Raw genomic sequence first — 27,192 nt, 5'->3', positions numbered from 1 at the left:
TTTCTTTCTTTCTTTCTTTCTTTCTTTCTTTCTTTCTTTCTTTCTTTCTTTCTTTCTTTCTTTCTTCTTTCTCTTTCTCTTTACTTTTCCATTGCATTTGGACACACTACCATAACATTACTTATTTTATTAATTACTTATATACACTAGATTGAGACTATTTTTTCAGTTTTCTATCACCAGGGACAATGAAGTACTTTGGCTTCAGAGAATGTTTATACAAAATGCATTAAGGAAGACAGAAGACTGAACTTAAGCTTTGTTCCTTTTTTAAAAAAAACAAAGTCATCTCACTCCCCCAGTTCTGGCACTCATCTTATGCATGTGAAGTTTACAATCTCTATGCCATTCTATGCCATCTTTTCCATATGGGAAGCCCTGGTAGGGAGGTTTCATTTCTTGGCCTCCTTTGCAGGGATACTAAAGGATGATGCTACAGTGCTTCCTGATCTACACAGACACATGACTGACATGAGCGCTTCCACAAGCCAATGAGACCCTTTGCCTACCTGATTAAATATGGGATTGAAAGGCTACATGAACCCATTTCGACTTAGTTGAAGCATGAATGCTCAAGAATTTTATAAATGTAACATTTTAAAAACTAAAAAAATCTTGACTTAGGAATAATACTTACATGAAAATCAATGCTTGCTCTTGTTCATACACTTCTTATGACTCTTATAACTCTTAAGAGAGAGATATATAAACAGGCTACTTTGCTCCAGTTGTGTTTTACTTAATATTGCTGATTGCTTTAAGATTTGGAATACAAAACAATGCAATAGTAAGGATGTAATATACTACTTTATTAACTCAAAAAAGAACAATCTTTATTTATGGAGAAAAGTTCATTCTGATGTAATTTTTACAATATGTGGTTTGCAACATCTTTTTCTAAGCAGAAAATGGCAATTCTTCAGGTTTCTTTGGGAATCCAAAACCTCTTTTGAGGCAAATTAGACATCACATCTAAGACAAGTAAAAGCCTTTGATCTTTGGCATTATTAGAAAGTTACTACTCTTTAGGGTGAGATTCCTAAGGTTATCCGCTGTGTCTAGGTCATTTTATTCAGCTGCATAAGCAGTTCCTTTGATGGATGACTGGTTTTCTACAACGCTAGCATTATCTCAGCAGGAGAAGGTAGTGTTTGATGTGTTGCAATTTGTATTACATGTCCATGGAACATCTCCGAACATTACCTCAGGAGGAGGGGTTAAGAGAAGGAGGAGCTGTGGCTAAAGACATTTAATGACAGAATGAATGGAAATTCAAAGATTGCTGTGCAGTCAGCCTTAAACACTGGACTGCACCCCCCATCTTTCTTTCACATTAATTTAAAAAATCTTAAAACAAAATTCTCATAAATATATATAGTTTTATTTAATTTTAGTCACAAATCAACATCTTCAAAATGACGAGGATTTTGACAGCTTGCAAAGTGGTGAAGACCCTGAAGACTGGTTTTGGCTTTACCGACGTGATTGCACACCATCAATGGAAATTTTCAAGACCTGGCACCAGGCTCCTTTCTGTCAAGGTAACATTCCCATATTTATTGTTTCTGATAAAATCATATGGGGAGTAGTTTAGCATGAAGCAAAGGTGTTACTTAGGAAGCCAATACAGATTTGCATGTAGTTCTGAAGTGCTAATTTATTAATATTGGCTTTAATATTGAGTCTACTGGGTTTCGCAAATGTTCATTTTCAACTGCTCTGAGTAAAATCATGGCAATTTTCACCCAGTGTCAAGAAGGGTCACAGTTCCTGTGAACATGTAAAGTGTAAGTGTTCTGTTTAGGAAAAATTACTTTTAAAGGCTATCAGGGCTCTGTCTGTGCCCAGTCACTAATGCAACAGTTAGGGTTCAAACACAAAGTTGCTTCCATGTTCATGAACCACAGCACAGAAGGTAATGTGTTAAGCTATGCTTTCCTGGCTCACTGTAATATTTTTCTCTTTTGAAATGTCATTTTTTAGGAAAAAATTTTGGAAGGAAAATATCCACATAATTCTGATATTTGCTATCCATGATGTAGACCTTATCTTTACTTTTTTCTTTTCCCTCTTAGCCCTTCCCTTGGGAGTCCACATTTATTATTTTTATTTTGCAGATTAAGACACTGAGGCAATTAGCTGCTGATAATTCTGTCCTTCTGAATGTATCTATAACTGAAAAACAGGTCTGGGAAGAGAACATGAAGTGTTCTTCCCCACCATTGGATTGTGAAATTCCAGTAGGAGCTTCTGTGGCTTCCTATAACTTTATGAAGGCATTTATTACCAGAGAAGTCTGAAATTACCCCATGGAAACTTTGCCAATGAAAAACATTTTTAGTGAATATAAAGTTTAAGTAATCACAATAGCTTTAAATAGATTGCTTCTTTAGTAGTAAGAGCTATAAAAAGTGAAGTAGAAAAAACCCAAAACAACCTCTATCTGTTGGTGTAAAAATAGGTCCTAATAGTTTTGAGTGTTCTGCTAATACTTTGTATGCTCACTGGGTTGACTAAAAATCCTCCAAATGCTTCCACAGCTTCTATTGCTTAGATTGCTCAAGTCAGGATTCAGTATGATATTTAGCCCCAAGTGACATCTGTAGGGCTAAGCAGTGCCTGTTGATCTTTGTGGTCTCCAGTGACAGGGTGGGGAAAGAATAAGAGTAAAAGGAAAGGAAGAGAGAGGGAGACAGAAAGAGACAGAGGTGAGGAGTGAGGAGGGGGAAGGAGAGAGAGAGAGAGGGAAATAACACAAGATCTCAGGGGAAAGTATCAGACACTACCATTTTAAATTAAAAAACCTAGAAACAACCATTTTCTTGGATTCAGTTTAATTGCAACAAGAAGCTAGAAAGGAGATATGTTCTAAACCATCATCAAAGATGCAGCGACTAGATACAAACTCTGAGAGTGAATACTGGTTTTAGTTCAGTGTTAGTAATATCTCAAGGGTACTCATATATCACTCCAGAGAGAATAGATAGTAATGAAAGTAATACCATTTACAGTTAGATGTGTCTTCTAAGACTGCAAAGTCCATGTCCCTTGGAATATCTTTTTCTTCTTACAAAAATAAGTAGGCAGGGATAGGTGTACCTCCATCAGACACCAGAAATGGAGAAATTGAGCGACTACTTAAAATGGCATAGATATGACTGAGATTAGAAGCCAGTTCTCCATGATCATAGTAAGTGCTCTATATGACCCCAATCACAACCACAACAAAATGACTTAATTATATGGATAGACTACAGTGAAAATAGTTCTTCTAGCTCAGGGTGGCATGTATGTTTTAAAGGTCTGCCAAAGTTCATAGCCAAGAATGACAAATTTGTAGGGGGAATAAGCCATCATTTCATGATGTAGAAGTCATTACTCACACTCAATCATTACTGGCCAGAGTTTTGGAGGAAAGCCAGGCATGAAAAATAGAAGTTCTTGAACTTCACAATAGTGACTTAAAATTCTGTACAGCAGTCCAAGGGGGCTTGTGTTTTATTCACTTATTTTGGAACAGTCCTCTACCTACTTTTCTTCCTGCTTTCACTTTTAAAATGCAACTCTTTTAGAAAATTATATGCAAATTTCTTCTTTTTAGATGGACATCACCTAAAAATTCTTAGAATGTGGTTATGTAATGGTCAGTGAAGGGCAGTGAGAGTAGTCACTGAAGGTTAGTGGCAGTATAGCTAGTTATAGCTAGTAAATAGATTGCAGAAGATACCCTGTGGGCAGATCTATAAGCATTGCCCTATAAATTAGTTGCCTTTTCAATGGCTTGGGAGGTCGCTTTTCTTGTCCCATTGGTGACAGAGTGGGCTTGACGATAGCAGTGACGCACTTGTACTTTTATGTGGCCCTTTCTTGTGTATTTATCTGTGGCCAATATTTACAAAGTGTACCTTGCCAATAGACACAGTTGTATTTCTCTTACAAGGAAGAGGAAAGAATTTCAAGGTGCTCTACATTTAAAGGAATTAGATATCAAGGATATACATGATCAACAGCCATATCATATGGAAGTTTTAGAGACCTCAATCTTTTTCTATTAGCATAGAAAATGTTCAGTACTCAATATTACTTTCAGCCAGTTGTAGCTGTGTAGTGGAAAACACACTGGATGGGGAATAAAAAGATCTGGATTCTAACCCCTCTTGTGCATTTATTAATGCTCTGAACTTGGTCAAGTCACATGTCCTCTTTGAGCCTATATTTTGTTATCTGTAGTGTAGAAACAATTCTTGACTTAGTCTCAAAGGATTATGTGACTATCACATATAATCAGTGCTTAAAAATCTATAAAATATTGTTCAGATGCCTAAAATATAGGCTTCTGACTTTGGCTCAGGTTATGATCTCAGGGTCCTGGGATTGAGCCCCATCTCCAGCCTGTGTCTGGTTCCCAGCTCAGCAGGGAATCTGCTTGTCCTTTTCCCTCTCATTCTGTCCCTCCCCCATTCATGCTGTCTCTCAAATAAATAAATAAAATCTTTAGAAAAAATCTATAAAATACTGTAAAACCAAACCCTGGATACTTAAGGTTTTATTTATTTATTTTGGGAGAGAAAGAGAGAGAGAGAGTGCAAGCAAGCAGGGGTAGGAGCAGAGGGGGAGGGGGAGGGAGAATCTGAAGCAGGCTCCCCACTCAGCACGGAGCCCAACATGGTGCTCCATCTCATGACTGCGAAATCACAACCTGAACAGAAACCAGGAGTTGGACATTTAACCGACTGAGCCACCCAGGCACTCCAAACCCTGGCTACTTAAAAAAAATTCTGTCCTATACATTTTAGTAGAAGGACTTAGTAGACTGATCAGAGTTTCTTCATGTGTTTCATGGACTACAAATTATTACAATGACAAAATGTCTGATGAAAATTCTCAAATATATATAATGATTTTTTTCACCTTTGCCTTAATATTAAACATATCTCAAGAACTATGAAACAAAGGATCTTTACTATTTTGAATTCAGTTCCAAAAGTCAGGATGTACATCTTAATATCCTTTTTTAAAGCTTCTATCCTGTGAGTATACAGGAAGAATCGTAAGTGGAAATAAATGGGTAGTAAGTGGATAGTCTCTGATTTCAAGAAACATAAATTTAAGAATTCTGAATTCACAGGTCTTGGAAAGTCACCAAGACTAGTTTTATTTTTACTTGCAAATGAATTTGGAAATCAAAGGTATTAAATTGAAAAGGTTAAGTTCCTTATGAAAAGGGTTCAATAGGTACTGCTTCTAACATTAATCCACTTGGTTTTCAAAATGGTGACTTGTGTTACAATTAAGCTAGGAACCTAACAGTCCAAGTAGCCTTCTCTCTGGTACTTCAGATACAATTGAGCCCTAGGAGTCATTATTCCCTTTGAAAGGTTTTCATTTTGTAAGATTTTTATATTCTATTTCCAACATAAAACTACCTATTTAGCTCAATCTTGAGGAGCTATTGTCATTTGATTAGAAATTGGCAACTACAAAAACTCCTACAATTAGAATCCTTTAGTTATATTGTAGTAGCTTTAAAGACATTCACTTGAAATAGAGTTCATTATTATATTGGAGCCTCTTTGTATATTTAGAGGTGGGGGTAGGGATAGGTTTATCATACATTTTCAAGAATAACTATTGTATCAGACCTTTACTACATATAGATATGTTTTTAGGGCTGGATTTCATCCAAGATGATGCACATTTTTGAAAAAATAGATTATGTTTCAATCACAAATGAATGGTTGAATAATTAGTCTGGATGATTAGCAACTTTGTAAAATTTGGGTGAATGATATTTCTTTAATTAGGAGGTAACCTCCCTTTTGAACATTTTTGTTTATGTACTCCATTTTTTATATTGCTCCCCCGTCCCCCTGCCTTTCTAAAATGCAAACTCATTTGCTGGTCATCAAGAGTGCTTTGTAATTTTGAGCTTCTTGCCATAAAACTGTTGAAAAAGCGATAGTCAAACAGGGCCTAGATGAGGGTAGGGCAAGTGAGATACTAACAATACACCATTGAAGGAGACCCTCACTAGCAGGGCGATGGTGTGCCTCCTTCCATGTTGCCCGAAAGGCACTTCACTCACTTTATCTGAGTCCCCACCCTCAGTAGGAAGCTAAGAAATCTGGTGGGGGAAGTGCCTGTAGAAATGGCATGAGTCTTGGACTCCTGCTTCCTTCTCCAGCTGATGAAGATTTGAGTTTCCACCTGACCATGCTTAGCAGAATTACTGATCATGTAGAAGCGAATTTAAGTTCTACTCTTGTGGAAATAGAGAACATTCTTTTGCCCTCACATCTTCATTAAACCTTTTTCACATTTCTGACTTGTACCAAAGGCTGGGGTATAGTAGAGAGTTTTCAGTATCTCTTAAGCAATGGTCATGCCAGAGCCCACTTCAATGCTTCCACAGTTTGCTATGCAAGACTGAATGTCCTTGATGGGACTAGCATTTTCTAGGGTATTTTTAGTGATTGAAGACTGGAAAGAAGTTACATGAGCCAGCATAAGACTTCGTTTTGGACTCCTTAGTCCTAGTACCTTTAGTTTCCACTTGATTTTCTTCATCTGGTCTAAATGAATTCAACTCATGAAAATATTTTCAAGACTCTTTTACCCTTTTTTCTTTTTTTGTCAACTTACTCAATGTCATATATCAATCTTTTATATTTCACAGGGAGATCACTGGCTAACATGAAGTTCTAACAGATGAGTCGATGTACCACTAAGAATTTTACTGAATAAGTTTCATCTATGATGTAGAATTAAATAAAACCATATTAATTTATTACCATAAAATAAAAATTAGCTTACAATATTGGAGGTCCCTCCCAGATTCAGAACAATTTTACCACATAGGAGTTGCTCGTTATGGTATTTGTTAATAAACTTACACTTTATGAACATACTTTATAATGGAATTTTTCTAAATGCTGTATTTTATTTATAATGAGAAACATAACTAGAATAAAAATTACTTATGAATCTGACTCATTTGTTTACAAATATCCGGAACAGAGAAGTATTCAAGTAAATTAACCTTGTTATTTTTTCCCCCCCTACAACGGCCTATGTTTAACCAAAGGCAGATAACTTAATATTAATGTAGGATGTTGTAAGGCTTTTAACTTATGATGTCGTAAGGCTTAATTGATTACTGCTCTTACAGTACTTTTAATTGTTGAAGTATTAGACATTATAACTGCAGAGAAGTCTCATTAAATATTTCCACACTTAAAAATTGTGCCTGAATTCTGAATATTAAGTATCCATATTTTGATAGTACTACTCCAAGAATGAAAAATAAGGTTTAATTTACCAATAAAGAATGCTTTAAGATTTTAACTTTTACCATATTATCTATGCAGTAATAACTGAAATAAATTCTGGCTTTAAGCTTCTTCCTTCCTAAAGCTTGGTTCAGATTTATTTTATTTCTTGAGAGGATGAGTACTGATGTAAGCTAATAGCTAAGAAACATCAGGTAAGCCAGAAATCAGATATGTTATATGGCTTTAGGCCTTGGTGAAAATGGAAATAAACACATGGGACTTCTACTTTTTCTGATATACGAATAATTTACATAAGCAAATGATTTAACAGCAATATAGTCAGATTCCCAGAGTAAATAATTTTCATTTCTAGTACTAGCTTAAGGGGATTATTGCAACTATAATGTTTTATATTCAAATCTTTTATGGAGTTTATTGCTAAATTAGCTCAAGCCTTTATATCCAGAACATTTTGCTGGTAAATTTTCACACCCAGGGGAAGAAACAATGCAGTTATTCCCATTTCACGGATGTGTAAGTGCTGGAGTTCACACAAGGACACGTGGATGTCTGTTTTTGTACAACAAATGAAATATAACCATAGCAAATCTGGTTAGAATTTTAATTAGGCCCAAACGCCACGTGGAATTTTTTAATTTGGCGTTTTGTTTACCGTCCTTATATACTTGGAGTCATCGTTGTTGTTTAATCTGGCTTCAGAATGCTCTAAATCATTTCTCCTGCTGTAATGTTTTGCTTACTCAAGAGCCCATTTATCTACTGCACTTTATCCCCACATAAAATAAATCACATTTATTTTTCTTTCTTATTTTCCTCCTTTTTTGTTGCATTTGGAGAACAGACTGTTTAAATCAAAGAATTAGTAAGGATTCTTGCTTTAATTAGCCATTCTATAAATAGGATATTTTAGGGCAGTGCTATTAATAGTTGACATATTCCTTCCACTTCAACCAAAATATTGTCATGTATTGTAACGAAACATGCTGTTTTTCAATTTTCAATTTGTTTCTTTCTCTTATAGTCCTGTAAGCTTCACATATGCAGAAATCTAATGTGATGGTGTTTATTGCTAGCAATTTTAAACTGCAAGAAAAGTCTCATTTTGACTTGTTTCCACTGTCTCAAACTAATGGATCCAAAGAAAACTGCTTCAAAGTGAAGGACCAATATCTTCAAAGTTAGCCCAGAATGATTCTGGGATGTGGAATGATTAAGGAACAAGTGGATGACTTTTAATAACATAATACTGAGTGCAAAGGAAAAGCCTAAAGACAGTAATGAATATTGGGCTCTTTTAAAACTTTTATAGGTTAAATTATAAATTATGCTTGAATTTTGACTGTTACTTCCTAAGCCAAAGCTCTCTATAAATCAGTTGAGCATAACACCAGGGACACATTTTCAAAGCTTTTTGAAGGAGGATTTAGCTGTGTGACTCCTATTAACAGTTGCATTGTTCTTATCCTGGAAAGTGCTTTGAATCATCTATCCTTTTAAACCTGATTTCAAACTGAGAGTATTAGGGTATAAAATTTCGGTCATTTATTTGTGGTCCCATAAAGTTAATCAGTCATCTTCCTAGGAAATGAAAATAGACCCATAAATGTAGGTTTACAATGAATTTTAATTTTAAGGAAAAAATCAAAAGCCCTAAAGAGATGAGTGAGATATTTAGGGAAAATGTCAGATTTGCTTACAGTGTCACATTTTTGAGATCATTAAAAAAAAATTATGGTATGGTAAAACAACAATATCAACTTCCTTGGCAGACAAACCAACAAATTGAGAATTTGTTGGAATTTCTACTTATATGCAAGCTCCCTCAAAAAATGTATTTTCGTCAGAAATTACCTATGCTTTGTGAAAGAATCACCAGGTTTTATAAATACCAGAAAGTACAACACCCAAAGATTGTGCAGTTTACTAAAGGTTCCATTTAAAAAGTAATATAAGAATAGGGGTCATGTAGAAATTTATGTAATTCAGTTTAATTTAGAGAAAAGTACAATTGTAAAATAAAAGATTAAAAATGGGGTAATTAAATATACACAGAAAAAATCCATTTTAGCCTATTTAAATATTAAGTGTGGGAAAATTTACAATCTTACAATGTTCCTCCTATAAATTTGTGGACAAAAGTAATATTTAGTATTACTAGGACATGGGGACTACGAATTTCAGTCTTTATCCTGCAAAATCATATAAAGTCACAAGAACACACAATTTTTGACTCCTTATTTTATAATCTAACTGGCTCCCTGATCCAAAATATCTGTATGCTCCAGGCTAAAAGAAACCAAACTCTGAGTATGAGCTAGTTTTAATGCATTTTTCTTGCTCTCCACATTGGCTACAAACCCTGGCCTTATTTGGCAGGGTGGGCATGAGGTGCAGGGGCTTGTTTGGATGTTTTGTAAATATAATTGCATGGATGGGAGAAAAATACAATTGTGAAGAGGTGGAGATAATGTTATTAATTGCAGATACAATTTAAACATGGTTCAAGGTCAATCAAGAGAGCTTTAGAAGGTATAGGGGTGTATGTGTGTGTGTGTGTGTGTGTATGTGTATGAGTTTTATTTTAGGCAGTTGCATGCTGAACTTGTGCTTAGTGGCCCCTAAAAGTGAATGTCTGCTCCTGGTCATTGAGCAACTTGGAGGTACCATTAGCTTTGGCCTAAGGACCTTGACTGACCTTTAGGCACTATGCCAAATTCACTTGAAGTCAGGGCTAATTCTTACGTTTTAGGGGTACATGAAGAAAGTAAACCATTCAGGTGTCCTTCAGTGTTCCACATGCATCTAGTGGTTTCTGGGCTAGAACCCCCATAAACAGACTCTTCAAAGCCTTTGAATTCTTATTGACTTGTTTGGCTTAAGTGTCTATCATAAGTTAGGTTCTCCAGAAGCAGATACTGAAATGGTGTTTAGGGAGCCAGATATTTATTAAGGGTTAACTCTGGTGGAGGAAAGTTTGAGGGAACAGAGTCGGGCAGAGAAGAAGTAAACTATGATGCAGGTTTGAGAAAGCGTAGGTCAACCTGACAGAAAGCTCTTGCCCATTAGAGTTTCCTGTGTCGGGCCTGGGCCTTCATCTCCCTGCCTAGCTCAGTAACCAGTGCAGGCATGGGGCTCTCCCTGCAGGGCCTGTGGCAAAGCAGCTTTCTGCAGCTGAGGTAGACCCTGAAGGAACTGATTGCTGGTGACTGTCCTCTGACCTCACCCCTTGCAGCAGGGCAGCAGGGCCTTCATGAAGGGGGACTGAGAGGTGCATCTCCATGTTCACAGCACGGATAGTCCTGACAGTCTTGAGAGCTTCAGAACTCAAGGGCCAGGGGGTATAGCTCAGTGGTAGAGCATTTGACTGCAGAACTCAAGGGCCTGCAATCGGTATGCAAAGTTCTCAAAGCCTTCTGGTTCTCCTAAGATTATAGGATATGATTAATGACTTGATATTCCACTTCGACAATTTATAGATTTACAGATAGGTGGTTCTCGGTTGACCTGGGCACCTGGCAGTTTATCCATGGCAGTTTTGAAAGAAAGCTCTTATAAATAAATTCAAGTGAGTTTGTAATTGAGTTGCTTATTATCCCCATTTAAAAAAATTGGAAAGAAGAAATAGAAGTAAGCTTAGAAAAAGAAAAAGGGGCTATACAAACTCAGTTTAAACTGAAATTTTCTACTTGGCTTCATGCAGAAGGTTATGATGGGGTAAAGCATTGTGGATTCTAAGTCACACTGACTATGTTCAGAAGTCACTGCTTTTCCATTTACTAGTGGAATGATCTTGACTCCTCCAAACCTCAATTTGCTTTACTGTAAAATAGAGATCTTAACATCACCGACCTCATTGTTTTTTGTGAAGGTTAGATGAGAAAATCCATTGATAACTTTAGAAACAGTGCCTAACACATCATGTTAATTATTATTAATGAGGCCTTGAGAAGGGGATCAGGGTGGAGCCCTCAGTGAGGTCAGTGTTCTCCGAAATCCTATTTTTCCAACATAACTTCATAATTCTATTTGAAATAAAATACCTTTGTCAGAACAGTAGACATTTATCATTCAAATCTACATACAAAATTTATTTGTGCAACTGCATATAGACTTTAATAAACATAGATAACTATATATGCCATCTGGTTTATGCCTTAACAGGGTCTCATTAAAGCAATACCAAAAGGTAGAAACAGGATCGTGACAGGTTGATCTACTTTTATAAGACATGCTTAAGACATGGTATACTTTATTTTTTTTCAAACATTACGATTACTCCAGAATTAAAATAGAAACAAAACAAAGTGGGAAGTACATTAACATATGGACACAAAGTAGAGAAAAATTGAAGTATACTTGTCATCTTTAGTTACTATTCTCAAATTTAGTTAAAATCTTTATTGAGTGTCAAGTATGTACCAGCATTAAATGTAAACCTCAGCAACAATATCAGTAAAAATATGGCAGTCTCAATTTTTTTTTCAGAGGGAGATAAAAATAGACTATTAGTTGTAAACTATTTGGGGATTTGGTATAGAGGTGTAATATTATGAGACCATGTTAGTGAATTAAAATAAATGAATTTGCCAATGACATATAGAAAAATTTGGCAAGTATTTTAGATGACAAGTAAAGGAAGAGAGGCACCTGGGTGGCTCAGTCGGTTAAGCCTCCAACTCAGGTCGTGTTGAGATTGAGCACTGTGTTGGGCTCCATGCTCAGTGGACAGTCTATTGGAGGTTCTCTCCCTCTTCTTCTCCCTCTACCTCTTCCCCCCCGCCCACCCCTCTTGTCCTCTAAAATAAGTGAATAAATTTTTTTAAAAAAGTAAAGGAGGAAAGGAGAATAATTGGGCTATGTATGCACATCTAGTTTATTATTCCTTTTCCCCAGTGATGGAGGATTATATTTATGTTGACGTTAAGATAATAATATTAGTAATGGAAGCAACCCATTAGGAAACCCAAAGGATAGTGATTAGAGATCATCTTCTAGACTCTTCTGAAGACATTAGCTGTATGACAACTAGTTGGTATAGAAATCTAGGGATGCTTATGAGGCAAGGGTTGCCAACCAGTCCCAACTTATTCTTTACTTTCGTCTTCCATCTTTTAGCATGGACTATACCTATGTGGGACATCTGTCTTTGCTTTCAGGTAAAAATAAACAAGCAAACAAAACCCAGTAGCCAGTGGCATCAGAGAATTTTTTGAAAAACCATAATATCAGCATGTGAACAACATCCTAACATCACATGATCGCCCATATTTCTGTGCATTCACCAAGTACATAGCGATTGCCTTACTGTGTGAATAACAGTGGGCTATTTCTGTGAGGATAGAAAATTAAATTAGGCATTGAATTTTCTGTCTCAGAAGTCATGATCTAGCAGGGTAGAAGAGTAACTTAAGCAATTAAAACAAAAGGTAACACAAAACTAGTATACACACACATGCAGTGAGAGCACAGGAAAATCAGTGGTTAATCCTGACTTGGGGGATCTTTGAAGGCATATCATGAGCAGGACTAAGAAGGATAACCAGGACATAAACAGGTAAAGAGGAAGACATTTATGCACAAAGTCTAGAGGGGTGGGGAGCCTAAGGGATTTCATATAGAGAACGGGCCAGATGAGGGGGCTTGGAATGTTAATTGGGGAATGTGAAGATTAGTGTTATGCAATAAATGTTTAAGAAAGATAACCTTTAACTGCACTGCATGAGATAGGTAGAAGCAGGGAGAGTTTGGAAACAGGGGGAACAATTGGGAGGCAATAATAAATGATGATGGAGATTTTCTCTTGGGTGGGGACAAAATCCAATGTAGTATGGAGTTAATTCTAGTAGCAAATAGATGACTACCTATGAGTTATTAATAGTCATTATGAATTATTAGATACTATGTGATGAGGTAGAACTGTTTTATTTTATTTTATTATTTTATTGTAGTAAGAGTACTTAACCTGAGATCCATCCTCTTAACAGATTTTTAACTGTACAATGCAGTTTTAGGGATAATGTTGTATGCAGATCACTAGAACTTATTCATCTTAAACATTTGAGACTTTATGTCTGTTGGTTAGTAACTCCCATTTCCCTCTTCCCCTGGCCCCTGGCAACCACATTTCTTCTTTCTGATTCTATGAGTTTGACTATTTCAGGTATCTTATATAAGTGGACTCATGCAATATTTGTCCTTCTGTGACCGGTTTATTTCACTTAGCATACTGTCCTCAAGGTCCATCCATGTTGCCATATATAACAGGATTTCCTTCCTTTTTTAAAGCTGAATAATATTCTATTGTATGTATATGCCTGCATTTTCTTTATCTACTCATCTGTTGATGGATGTTTAGGTTGCTTCCATATCTTGACTATTGTGAATAATGCTGTAATGAAGATGAAGTTTTAATATCTCTTTGAGATCCTGAATTCAGTTCTTTGGATAAATATCCAGAAGTAGGGTTGCTGGGCTATATGTTAATCCAGTTTTACTTCTTTTTTGAAAGATCTCCATACCATTTCCCATAGTGGCTGCATCATTTTGCATTCCCATTAACAGTGGAATTATTTTTAATTGCAGTAGTAATTATTTAAGTAACTTTATTATCTAGCCTGTAGGACCAGATGTGATCTGAAAGTTGTTACTCCCAAGGGATGTTAGGAAAAGATGCCAAAGAGAGAGACACTGAAACTCCAACATCTTACTATTAGACTTAATATCTTTGGACTTGAAAGATTTGTAAAACCGATTGCTACTAGAAAAATACTGAATTAGAAATCTACATTTTATAAAAGAATTCAACCAAAAATAAGACAAATGAAATAAGAATTCAAAATGTGGTGAAAAGTAAAAACTTATATTAAGTATAAAATGAAAAAAATAGATGTTTATTATTTTCAGTATTAAAGGAAATAATGGAGAAGATCGTTTGGAAGAGAGTACATGCTTTCCTTTTTTCTGTTTTACTGAATTCATTATCATTTAGCAGTACTCTGCTAAACAGTTAGTAGATTATCTGATTAAAGTGATTTTACTAAAGTGTGAATAAAGCTTAAGTATGATGTAATGGCTTTATAAAAAGGAATTGCTATACCCAGTTACATCTCTAGTTGGTGAAATATGGAAGAGAAAAATACTGTGAAAGCAGGTGTTCTTTATTCCCTTAACTAGTCCCCCAGGAAATAAATCACATAGAGTTAAAGACAGCTGTACATTGCCCATCGCTTCTTAACCTTTGTGAGCAGTGCCTAAGAGGAATAGTTAAAATAAGACTGGAGCAAAGCAGGAGTGCATTCTGCAAGCCAATTATGCTCCAGAGAAACAAAAATAGAATTACGTAGCATCTTTGCCACCTGATAGCCATTCATTCAAAGATTCATTCATTCATTCATTCATTCATTCATTCATTCATTCATTCATTCAACCAATCAGTATTTGCAAGGTACTTTCTACCGGTAAGATTTTAGGGTGATAATTAATGATACCCTCTCTTCAATCTCTATATTTAGAATCAATACAGAAATAAGACACAGTATTCAAATAGACAGCAATCTGAATATCAGCTTTATTACTGTTAAAGCTTTTCAGAAGCCAGGGCCTAGATCTGTAATGAAATAGGTTTCTTATAACTCCTATTCCCTGAGTCAAGTGTATTCACTCACAGCTGCAGCTCTCCCATCTTGATGTACAACTGAGAACAGGTTTCTTTGAAAAGAGAGTTAAGAAGAGCTGAGCCAAAAATTAACAAGTCAGGAAACGACAGATGATGGCGGGGATGCAGAGAAAGGGGAACCCTCCTACACTGTTGGTGGGAATGCAAGCTGGTGCAGCCACTCTGGAAAACAGTATGGAGGTTCCTCAAACAGTTGAAAATAGAGCTACCATATGATCCAGCAATTGCACTACTGGGTATTTACCCCAAAGATACAAAAGTAGGAATCTGAAAGGGTACATGCACCCCGATGTTTATAGCAGCAATGTCCACAATAGCCAAACTGTGGAAAGAACCAAGATGTCCATCGACAGATGAATGGATAAAGAAGAGGTGGTATATATATATACAATGGAATATTATGCAGCCATCAAAAGGAATGAGATCTTGCCATTTGCAACGACGTGGTTGGAACTGGAGGGTATTATGTTGAGCGAAATAAGTCAAACAGAGAAAGACATGTATCATATGACCTCACTGATATGAGGAATTCTTAATCGCAGGAAACAAACTGAGGGTTGCTGGAGTAGGGGGTGGGGTGGGAGGGAAGGGGTGACTGGGTGATAGACACTGGGGAGGGTATGTGCTCTGGTAAGCGCTGTGAATTGTGCAAGACTGTTGAATCTCAGATCTGTACCTCTGAAACAAATAATGCAATATATGTTAAGAAAAAAAGAAGAAGAAGAAGAAGAAGAAGAAGAAGGTAGCAGGAGGGGAAGAATGAAGGGGGGGAAATCGGAGGGGTAGATGAACCATGAGAGACGATGGACTCTGAAAAACAAACTGAGGGTTCTAGAGGGGAGGGGGGTGGGAGGATGGGTTAGCCTGGTGATGGGTATTGAGGAGGGCACATTCTGCATGGAGCACTAGGTGTTATGCACAAACAATGAATCATGGAACACTACATCAAAAACTAATGTTGTAATGTATGGGGATAATATAAGAATAAAAAAAAAAAGAAGAGCTGAGCCAGTCTTGCTCAATTCCATTTCCCAAAGTCACCAATCATTCCTCTTACTTTTACTTTGTGGACCAGGGGTTAAATGACCTTTCCAAAGTCTCTGAAAGTTAACTTCATGGGCCAACGTATGAATTCAGGGAGGTATAAAATGGTTTCTCCAATCACCCACTATGTGCCAGACATTGTGTTATGTGCTAGTGAGGCTGTGTTGGAAAGACAAGGCAGGCTCTCTGTCCTTGATGTTGTCTGGGGTTGCCTATAATCTTACTGGAGAAATTGGTCATATACTTGGATATGGGGCAGTAAATAATAAGCGCCAATTTTTGTTTAGCCTTAACTTGGAAAGGGACAAGTCTTCTACTGCTTGTTTGGTTAATGTACAAGGATGAACAAACTTGGGTTTCTAACAAGTGGTAGAGTTCAGGTAGGTAGAAAGAAGGGAGGGCAGGGATGAGGGTGAGAACTTGGGCATACCTGAGTCATTATGGCTCTTCAAGGCTTGTTTTTCTGACAAAGTCTCCAAGGGCATCTGTAGAGTTGACCTTTAATACACAATAATTAATCACATTTATAAAACCAAAACCAAAACTAAGCAAACAAAAAACAAACCAAAAAACCAGTGAAATACATATTTTACCAGGAAGGGTGGGGGGCGGGGAGAGAGAAAGCAAAACGGTGAAAGGTGGGAGAGATGGTCAAAATTGCTCTCTCCAATCCAACCGCATTTATATTACCCTCCTTCCCTTCCACAGACCACAGTTTCATTCATTCATTCATTCATTCATTCATTCATTCATTTAAATTCAATTAATTAACATGTAATGTATTATTTGTTTCAGAGGTAGAGTTCAGTGACTCATCAGTCTTATATAATACCCAGTGCTCATTACATCAGTCTTACATAATACCCAGTGCTCATTACATCAAATGCTCACCCCCTTCCCCTTCAGCAACCCTCAGTTTGTTTCCTATAATTAAGACTCTCCTATGGTTTGTCTCTCTGATTTTGTCTTGTTTTATTTTTTTCTCTCTTCCTCTATGATCCTCTTGTTTTGTTTCTTAAATTCCACATACGAGGGAGATCATATGATAATCACAGAACACAGTTTTAAGTAGTCCCTAATAGATAGGGCTGTACACAGATTGGTATGGATGGGGTCAGGCTAGAAGAAGTAACTGACCATAGTCTATGAATTTTTTTTCTCCTGAAACACTTGCTTTTCTCCAGAAATCTACCCCCTCTATACTTAAAATAATTCCTTACCTTGTTAGATGGAAAATTTTACTTACTCTTATCCTGAAGTGTCTATATATATTTATATATTTATAATGCATAGTTATTTTATCTTTCAAATCTGTGATCTAAGCATTTGGCAAACCCAATGTGATTGACCTTATTGAAATGAGATTTCCAGATAGATGCTTCTTGTTCTGCTGTCCCTTGTGCTAAGGTTCCTCTCCTTGTTATCTTTAGGGGACTATGCTTGTTTGGGGTGGTAAAGGATATTGAGTGGAGAAAAGGGATTGATTTACATTCCATTAATAAAATCAGTTTAAATATCTCTTAACTGCTAAGCTGAAGATGGGTACAGATATGACCCAAAATTTCTTTGTTATATCTCAGCATTTTATTGTCATTTTGGTTGAGTCAATATGAATAAAAGCAACTAACAACAACAACAACATTTAACTAGTCTTTTGACTTTGAGGCACTAAAATCTAAAATTAGATAGTGAATTAAAAGTTAAATTTTTTATTGGCTATAATCTTGAGATTTGAAGAATATTCTTATAATTTCATATGCATTTAATTAGTGATGAAGAATTACACTAATGAAAATGAGTGCTCAGTCGAAATTAAGCCACTAAGTGGATCCTGCCACACATGGAACTTAATTTTCCTGAAGGTTTTACTGAGAAAAGTTATTGGGATACTAGTTAAAGACCCAGAGGGGAAAAAGTAAAATGAAGAACTATAAGGACATGTAAAAAGAATTGAAACTGTTCATCCCAGGTCAACAATAAAAACAGCAACAACAACAAAAGCAAAGGAAAAATCCTAAGTAGCCATCTGCAAATAATGCTCATATAAGTATTCACATTTTGGAGAAGAGTTGTTCTCCATGTCTAGTGAGCGCAAACCAGACTAAAATCCTTCATAATTCTACCAAGCAGGGGTCAGATTAAACTCACTTTGGAATTTATTGCAGGCTTACATTGCTCTATAATGATTGACAAAGAGGTAGGCAGCAGCAGTCAGTTAGACTCTAATTTCGACTTGAACAAGGTGGGTAATAATACATGTTTATTCACCTAACTCTGGTGATCAAGAAGTAAACAGCTTTCAGTGTACAAAATAAATTTTGATCCCTTTGAGTTCACCTTACCTTAGACCTTTCACTTGAATCTGCTGTGGCAAACTCGTATTTTTAATACCCAAGAATAATATGAGAAATGTAAAATAATTTTTCTTCAAGATTCATTTGTATAAATTATCTTAAAATTCAATAGAATAAAACAGAATTTTCTTTTTTCTTTTTTTATTATGTTATGTTAATCACCATACATTACATCATTAGTTTTTGATGTAGTGTTCCATGATTCGTTGTTTGCATATAACACTTATGCTCCATGCAATACATGCCCTCCTTAATACCCATCACTGGCCTAATCCATCCCCTCACCCCTTTCCCCTCTAGAACCCTCAGTTTGTTTCTCAGAGTCCATAGTCTCTCATGGTTCGTCTCCCCCTCTGATTCCCCCACTTCATTCTTCCCCTCCTGCTATCTTCTTCTTCTTCTTTTTTTTCCCTTAACATATATTGCATTATTTGTTTCAGAGGTACAGGTCTGTGATGCAACAGTCTTACACAATTCACAGCGTTCACCATAGCACATACCCTCCCCAATGTCTATTTTCTTCCCCTACCCCTGTATTTTTAGAATATACTGGGTAAGGAGAGCTTTCTCATTCTTTGTCTCTGTTTGCAAAGTGAAATAGGGAATGAAACAGTTAAGTAATTCAAGCACCGTCAGCCTCTTTCATGTGAAATGTCTAGTAAATTGGTATAAATGATCTTTTGTTTCGAGTTATCATGATATTTGTCTTAGCTCTGCACAACATGTATTTGTACTCTTACATATAGCATACTCAATATGCATATGCTGGTATAACCAGCCACTGATCTTTCCCTTCTTCACCCTTGTCTCCCTCAATGTCACTCATATCTCTTTCCCAACATAGTATCTCCACATTGTGAGACTAAATTAAAGATGTTATAGAAAGGCATTCCTAGTTAAGCATAATGGAAAGACGACTCAAGACAAGTATTTGCTTATTTTTAAATTCATACCTTGAACAAACTAAAAGCTGAATAATAATGATAGAAATAGTAATGATTTCTGGTATTTTCTTATGTTATTTTCTTCAGATTGACACTCAATGAATCTTTATTCATGCAACAAAAATTGAACAATTGTCTACTCTGTACTGGGCACTGATGTTGGCCCTGGAGGTGCACCAGTGTACAAAGCAGACCGAATACTCTGCCCACATGAAATTTGCTTTCCAGTGGGATAAGGCAGGCAAAAATAAGACACCGGATGATATGTTAGGAGGCAATGACTTCTATAAAGGAAGAGCGGATAGAGCACTGGGAGGCACATTATTTTAAATAAGAGGGTCAATGTACATCTCGCCAAGAAGACGGATGACATTTGAGCAGACTTGAAGGCATCTTCTTTTTCTTTTAAAGATTTATTTATTTGAGAGAGAGAGCACAAGTGGGAGGGACAGAGGGAAAGGAAGAGAGAATCTCCAGCACACTCTGCACTGAGCACAAAGCCAGAGACAGGGCTTGATCTCATGACCCTGAGATCAAGACTTGAGCCAAAACCAAGAGCCAGATGCTTAACCAACTGAGCCACACAGGTACCCCTTGAAAGAGTCTTTAAATTTTTAACTTTAAATTCAAAATTTGACATGAATTTCTTTCTTAAAATTTAAATTTTTATTACTTAAAGCATAGAAGGAAAAAAAAAGGGTGAATTTTTTATTATTAAAGAAAAATCTACCAAAGGAAAGGATATTTTATTTATCTTTGTTATCTCCAGGTGCTTCAGTGATATTCTTCTTCAGGTTTCTTCCTTTTACCATTCAGGCACATATCTAGCCCTTTTGCTAAATGGAGGGCCTGGGGGCATTTGCCCATGTGTTTCTAGAGCCTAGTGTAGGATTTGGTACATGGTAGGAGCTCAGTGAGTTTTTGACCTGAATGTCTAAGCAGTCTTCTTGGCACATATATTTTTATTAAACACATAGGGACCATGTCATGATAGAGGTCCTTTACTTAGTAGAATTCATATTTATGTATCCTTCGGTTACTTTTCCTGACATTGTATGTACAGGCTTCTCTTCCTTAAGGTTTCCTTTGTACTTTCAGCATTCAAAGTATTAAAGGGCTCTGGCAGTAAGCACTTAAATTATCCCTTAATGTTACAATCTAATTCCTAGGCTATGGACCTCTTTCTACTAGAATGAGGCTACTAAAGTATCTTACAATAAGTCACAAGGTGATTTCTTTTGGACTCATTGGAATAAAATAGCATTTGGGGAACTATTAGCTAGAAGAGGGGGTTCCAAATACTAGCTCTTTGTTCAGAGTTCCTCTATCAATTCATAGATAAGTCAATTGGCACTCATCATTTTAAACTCATCAGCGGCCCATGTAGTTAAGTGGAATATAAAGGGTACTATAGGCAATAAACAGACGCCTTGTAACAATATAATGTATAGTGAGAAAGAGGATTGGAAGATCTATAAAGGCTGCCAAAAAGAACAAAAAATATAATTAAAGGATCAAAAAGACATATTGAACACAGTCTCAGGGACTATTTCAGGCAACAGTAAATGTCTCCTCAAATATATCTTTAAAAGACTGAAAGCAAAGTAGAAATCTAGTCCCATGGAGAGAGAAAGAAAAATGCCAAATAGAATTGTAGGAACAGGCTAACAAGAATTGGATTTGCTTATGTTAATTTTTACCTTTCCTTAAAATAATTAGATGGTGTCTAACCCAGAGATCAGACAATTTGAAATTCTTAGATAAGAAGAGAAAAGAAAAAAAAAAGTAAAAAAGTAAACATGATATTTTAGGCAGGGATGGCTTAGAGTAGGATAGATAAACTGGTGTAAAGAAAACAGTTGAAATTTGTAGTTCGCACTCATTTTGCCAGGTAGGTACAGTTATTTTAGGTTCTATCAAAGTTACATATTATTTAGGAAAATGTTTTCTCCTCCTTTCATTTTGTGAAAGCATGTAGGTTACACATGACTTCCTCAAGAACAGAAAATAATACTTTTAGGAGAAAATACTTTTTTGACAGTGAATTTTCATTACTTGGACCAAAGAGCTTCACCTAGTGAAACATGTTAGAGATACCTAGGGAATTTTCCCATTAAAAATATCCCTACTGAGAACGATCACTGTAGACATTTGATTAGCTTGTAACAATCCTTAGCAATACACTGAACATTATCACTCTTAATCCCTAAAATCATCAACCTCTGTCCTAAATTGTAAGTAAACAAGAGTTGGCACGTTAAAATAAAATGCAAAATAAGAAAATCATGCTATGAGAAGAAATGACATGCAAAGTTGATTTCCTGTATACAGAAGCAGAATTCAGAACTTGTCATCACTCATACTACGTTAATTACATATTGTGGTTTCCTTTGTTCTGAGTAAATCCAAAAGCTTTTTTTTTTTAATTTAAATTTAATTTAGTTAACGTACACTGCATTATTAATTTCAGGGATAGAATTTAGTGATTCATCAGTTGCAGATAACACCCAGTGCTCATTACATTAAGTGCCCCCCTTAATGCCCATCATCCAGTTACCCCAACACCCCACACATCTCCTGTCCAGAAACCCTCAGTTTGTTCCCTATAGTTAAGAGTCCCTCTCTATTTTCATCTTATTTTATTTTTCTTCCCTTCCTCTATGTTCATCTGTTTTGTTTCTTAAATTCCAAAAGCTTTTTCAGTTTAGTTGCTGAGAAGATAAACCATAACTACTTAAAGATAAAGTATCAAGCTTGAGATCTCGAACACTAGTTCCAAGGCTATACATAAAACAAAACTATCTCAAAGATTATTTGATAAGCCAAGTAAAGGACAAAATTCTTTTGGTTAACTATGCCTGTGGACACACACATATGCACTCACACATAGAAACACATATAAAGTGTGCAGTTCAGCACTTTATCCAATCTTTCTCAGAAATATAAATTTGAAATCCATGCACTGTGCCTCTGACTTAAAAAAAAGAACTTTCCTGTTGAGATGAGTATCTTAAGCATATCAATTTTAATAGGAAATACTAAATTATTTTGTGTGTAAATATAAGTTCATGTGTATGCATACCTACACATAAACAATATTTAGGCACAGGATATAGTGGTTTAAAGATGATCAAACACTACTTTATACATTAAAGAGCAATCATTCCAATGCCAAGAGATTTGTGTAGTTTGTACCTAAAAGAGGCATTGTATTTCTACAGAGAAGACTACTACAGAAAAATAATCAGGTTTTTCCATGTTAACATTGGAAAAGCTGAGTGCATATTGCAAAGCTAAGGGAGTGTAGTAACAAAGGTCTAGAAATCACTTACTGAGCTTCTGCTGTATACCAAGGTTGGTGTGTGTGTGTGTGTGTGTGTGTGTGTTTGGTGGGAGTGGGGGTGGATGGCAGGGTATGAAAGGATTAGGCACTGAGTCCAGTCCTAAAAATGTGAGAGAAAGAAAGTAGAGAATTCCTATGTTTCTCTTTAATGGCTGCACTTAATCTTTGTAGAAAGAAGAGCACACTGATCTCCCTTACTCCAACAATTTCAACTCCTGGCCGAATGTATTTCATATCCCTACCCTTTCACCCTAACCCCTGAATATTCTAAAGGAAATGTCAGATATCATAGTATTTTTTTAAATTTATTTATTTGACAGAGAGATAGAGAGCACAAGTAGGCAGAGTGGCAGGCAGAGAGAAAGGGAGAAGCAGGCTCTCTGCTGAACAGGGAGCCCGATGTGGGGCTTGATCCCAGGACTCTGAGATCATGACCTGAGCTGAAGGCAGCCGCTTAACTGACTGAGCCACCCAGGCACCCCATATCATAGTATTTTATCCTTAAGTATTTCACTATATATCTTTTTTAAAAAAGACTTTAAATATAAGCACAATGCCATCTTCAATCTTAAAAAATTTCACCAAAAATTAATAAAATTTCCTCAATTCTTGCAGAGATGTTTTTCTTTATAGTTATTTTTAAAGACCATATTCCACTTATTTTGCCCTGTAGTTTTTGCAGAGTCTATATTTTGCCTCCCAAAGTGTAGTTTAACATATTTCTCTCTTCCCTGACTTTTATGGAGATTGAGATTTGACCTATATTGTTTCAACAATAGAATTTAGTGTATTTTTGAAGAGTGGCTGATGCCTGCTTCTTAGAGAAGTTTCTCTCATTGTCCCTCTTCTTAGCCAAGAATTTTATAGAAGCTGTTCAAAGATTAGTATGGTGAAGTAATCAAATTCAGAATGCCTTGTACTCTAAAGAGAGAACCAGGCATGGATATAATTAACTCTACTAAAAAATATAATGTGATCTATTTTTAGATGTTTCATAGTACCTGCTTTTGTATCAGTATTAATAGAGTGATAAAGTTTCAACTTCTTTATGATCATAAAGCTGGTGTGGAGGGGCAGCCCTTGGGACAACTCCATCAAACACAAGAGCTCTCTGGAACACCATTTGATGGATAATCTTTAAGATTCCTTCTAGCTCTAAACTTCAGAGTGATGATGAGCTGTATGGTACAATACACAATGTTTTTGCAAACTCATGAACTTCCCTTAAAGCTATACTTGAGCAAAGCTATGGAATATTAAGGGGGAAAAGATAGACACACAGCATTTCAGCTCAACTGAAGTATTTCTGGATTGTCAATAATTCTACAAGTAGACTTAGAATAGACAATGTATCAACATGCTTCGGTTCCTCTTTCAAGCAAAACAAAATAAAACACCTGTCCATGACAAGAGCCATACATCTGAAGAAAAGTGACAAGGAGCAGGGCAGAAACTCCAAATATAGGCAATATGGTTTCATCATATATACTAGACATTTATTTAATGAGTTTGTGTATTGTATCTTTGAACAGTTTTCAACTAGTTGTGCCTCATATTTTGTATTCTGCTAAGACTCACGCATCTGTTTCTTTAGGCACAGACAGCACACATTGTCCTGGAAGATGGAACTAAGATGAAAGGTTACTCCTTTGGCCATCCATCCTCTGTCGCTGGTGAAGTGGTTTTTAACACTGGCCTGGGAGGGTGAGTAATGCTCGTGCTCCAAGGTTTTCTTCTTCCACTGTGTAGAGGAATAGCTAGATGATCTTACTCACGGTGGGAAGCTGAAATCATCACATCATAATAAGACTACATATTGTCCTGACATTGCACTGTGCTTGTAAGTAGTCTATTCTAGCATAGACAAACTCCTCCCTGCTGTGGTAAATGGAAGAGAACTTGGACACTGGTATTCCCCTGAAAATAAAGCATAACATTAATTCTAGAAACCTAGAGCCCAAGGATGCAGGTCATAGGAGATTACTAAATGGTTTATGTCAGGGAATGTATGGATCTGATTCAGGTAAAAATTGGAGCAAGGAAAAAGATGGATAGCACACTCCAGTGCCATCCCTTTAGCGAAGTTAAGAATTAACCTTGCACGTCTGATATGAAGTACTATAAAGAGCTGAGAAAGTTCTTAGGTATTCTGTATAATTTCACACGAGAGTAAGAAAGGTGAAATAACAGATCCAATTATTGTCTTAAAGTAATCAAAGGGAGAGCAGGTTCATAGATCTGATATTTTCAAAATTTATCAATTGAGACCCAGCTCAGTGTTTAAGATCTGCTAATAGACGTACAGCAACAAAGATCAGAGCTGCTGCAGAAATCACGTAGCTGTTCTTATCAACCAACAAATGTTTGTTCACTGGGAGCCAGGAGGCTGAAGTTCTGGTCTAATTTTCAATGATAACGGATTATGCGATACTGAGAAAATCACAACCTTTCTGAATCCTAGTTTCCACTATAAAAATGAGGGACCTGGATTAGACGGTAATTTATAGCTGGGATTAAAAATACCTATGAGTCCTTTAAAAAATATGACTAGGTCTTTTCAAGAAGTTTCCATTAGAGATTCAATGGACTAAACTTCTTTAGAGTATTTGATAAATTCTTTAGGAAAATTCAGTTAACCTTATAAAGACAAGGAGATGTTGGGTTAACTGATATTGAAGTTATCGACTGACCGAACTTCCATTATATTATTAATATACATTCTTCTCTAAACTCTTGGCTCTCTGTTTGAAACGAACAATATTAGGTGGGTTTTAAAATAGTTCCACTGGTGAGAACATTAAATTACTGCGTGTGAAAGCTGTTTACAAAGTTTTGCTTCACCAGGCAATTATTTAAGCTTTTCGACAGCACTAATTACTAGCTCTGTTAATATACCTGCCGACAAACAACTGTTTAATATAGATCAGAATGATGGAGGGCACTAGAGTTTTCTTCTCTGTGATGGATTATGGGTAATAAATCTTGTCACATCACAAAAGTCAAACAGGGCCTGATGGATTAATTTGCTTCTAACACTGCAGTTCTCTAGGACAAGCTGTATTTATTCATTTACCGGAGAGAGTATTATAAGCATATGTTTAAAGGGAACGGTTAGTTCTTTTATGGAGAGAAAGGGAAGTAAAATTAAATTAATTAAAGATTTTTTTTTAAAGATTTTATTTATTTGACAGAGAGAGACACAGCGAGAGAGGGAACACAAGCAGGGGGAGTGGGAGAGGGAGAAGCAGACTCCCCGCTGAGCAGAGAGCCTGATGCGGGGCTCGATCCCAGGACCCTGGGATCATGACCTGAGCCGAAGGCAGACGCTTAACGACTGAGCCACCCAGGCGCCCCCAAAGATGTTTTTGATGTAGGAAAAGGCATTCATTAATATTCATTCCACAGACCCTATTTTCCATTGAGAATTGTTGCTTTCATTCATTGTATGGCTCACCCAATAAGGTGGTTGATAATTAAAGGGGTTATTTTTGTTTTTCATTTTCAAGAAATGCACTTATATTGTGTGTAAGCCTTGGTTAAAAAATTATCAGTTCCTGACAGGTGAGAGGCATCTGAGAAATTAGCTGATGGAGGTGTGGATAAATATTACAGCACTCTAGTCACCTCAGGGGTTGCTGAGCTGAAAGACTAAGTGTTTTGTTGACAAAGGTAGTTCTGGGAGGAGTTTGTCTGGATGGGGTTGAAGAATTTATGTTGTCTACTGCCTGAGTTGAACTTTATTGGTTTCAAGGTTGTTGATTCTGTTCCCCTCAGCACCTAAATTCATTATCAGTAGTAATCCATAAGAAAGATTTGGTTTAACTCTTTCTGCGGAAAGTGAAAATGTGAGCGGGGGGGTAGGGGCATAAGGGGGTGAGGGGATATCTCATTTGCACTGTATACCAGTGCATGGAATAGTTAAAGATAACTCCTGGTATTTACTGGAATAATGTTTCTTAATATTAAGAATAAGAGTGATATATATGCATACATATATATATCATAAAATTGAGAATATATGTGTTTTTAACTTGAAAATGAAGACCTAATGCATTTCTCCCTAATTCTACATCAGTACTTTAAAATAGTTATTTGGAATCTTTTTTTTTTAAAGATTTTTATTTATTTATTTGTCAGAGAGAGAGAGAGAGAGAGATCACAAGCAGGGGGAGCAGCAGAGGGAAAGGGAGAAGCAGGCTCCTCACTGAGCAAGGAGCCCGATGTGGGACTTGATCCCAGGACTCTGGGATCATGACCTGAGCCAAAGGCAGATGCTTAGCGATTGAGCCACCCAGGCATCCCTGGAATCTTTTGATTTAGAAGTCAGAAGTGCTTCAGGTCAATTTTTGTGGGATTGACTTTTTTTCTAAGTGGATAACTCTCAAACTTATATACTTCTTTAATAAATTTATAAACTTATATACCTCTTTCTAAAGCTATTTTAAAAATCAACTATATTGAGTAATTCTTTCATAGAATATATATATTCTTATTTTTCCCCTTCTCCAGACTTTAAACTTGGCCATAAAAACCTATGGCC

General features: G+C 36.3%; 1 protein-coding gene across 1 annotated transcript in view; it reads left to right on the top strand.

Moving 5' to 3' along the window:
- The window catches only part of CPS1 (carbamoyl-phosphate synthase 1), a 357,074-nt gene that overhangs the window by 231,172 nt on the left and 98,710 nt on the right, over positions 1-27,192 (top strand). The window contains exons 7-8 of the mRNA XM_035007224.1: positions 1,395-1,541; positions 24,247-24,356. Coding sequence (XP_034863115.1) covers positions 1,416-1,541; positions 24,247-24,356 — 236 coding nt within the window. The 5' untranslated portion in view covers positions 1,395-1,415. The remainder of the gene's footprint in view (positions 1-1,394; positions 1,542-24,246; positions 24,357-27,192) is intronic.

The sequence above is a fragment of the Mirounga leonina genome, unplaced genomic scaffold, assembly GCF_011800145.1.
Source record: "Mirounga leonina isolate KUSES-001 unplaced genomic scaffold, KU_Mleo_1.0 Mir_151, whole genome shotgun sequence".
Taxonomy (NCBI): domain Eukaryota; kingdom Metazoa; phylum Chordata; class Mammalia; order Carnivora; family Phocidae; genus Mirounga; species Mirounga leonina.
The sequence above is the reverse complement of the archived record's forward strand: the minus strand, read 5'-3'. Positions and strand labels throughout refer to the sequence as shown.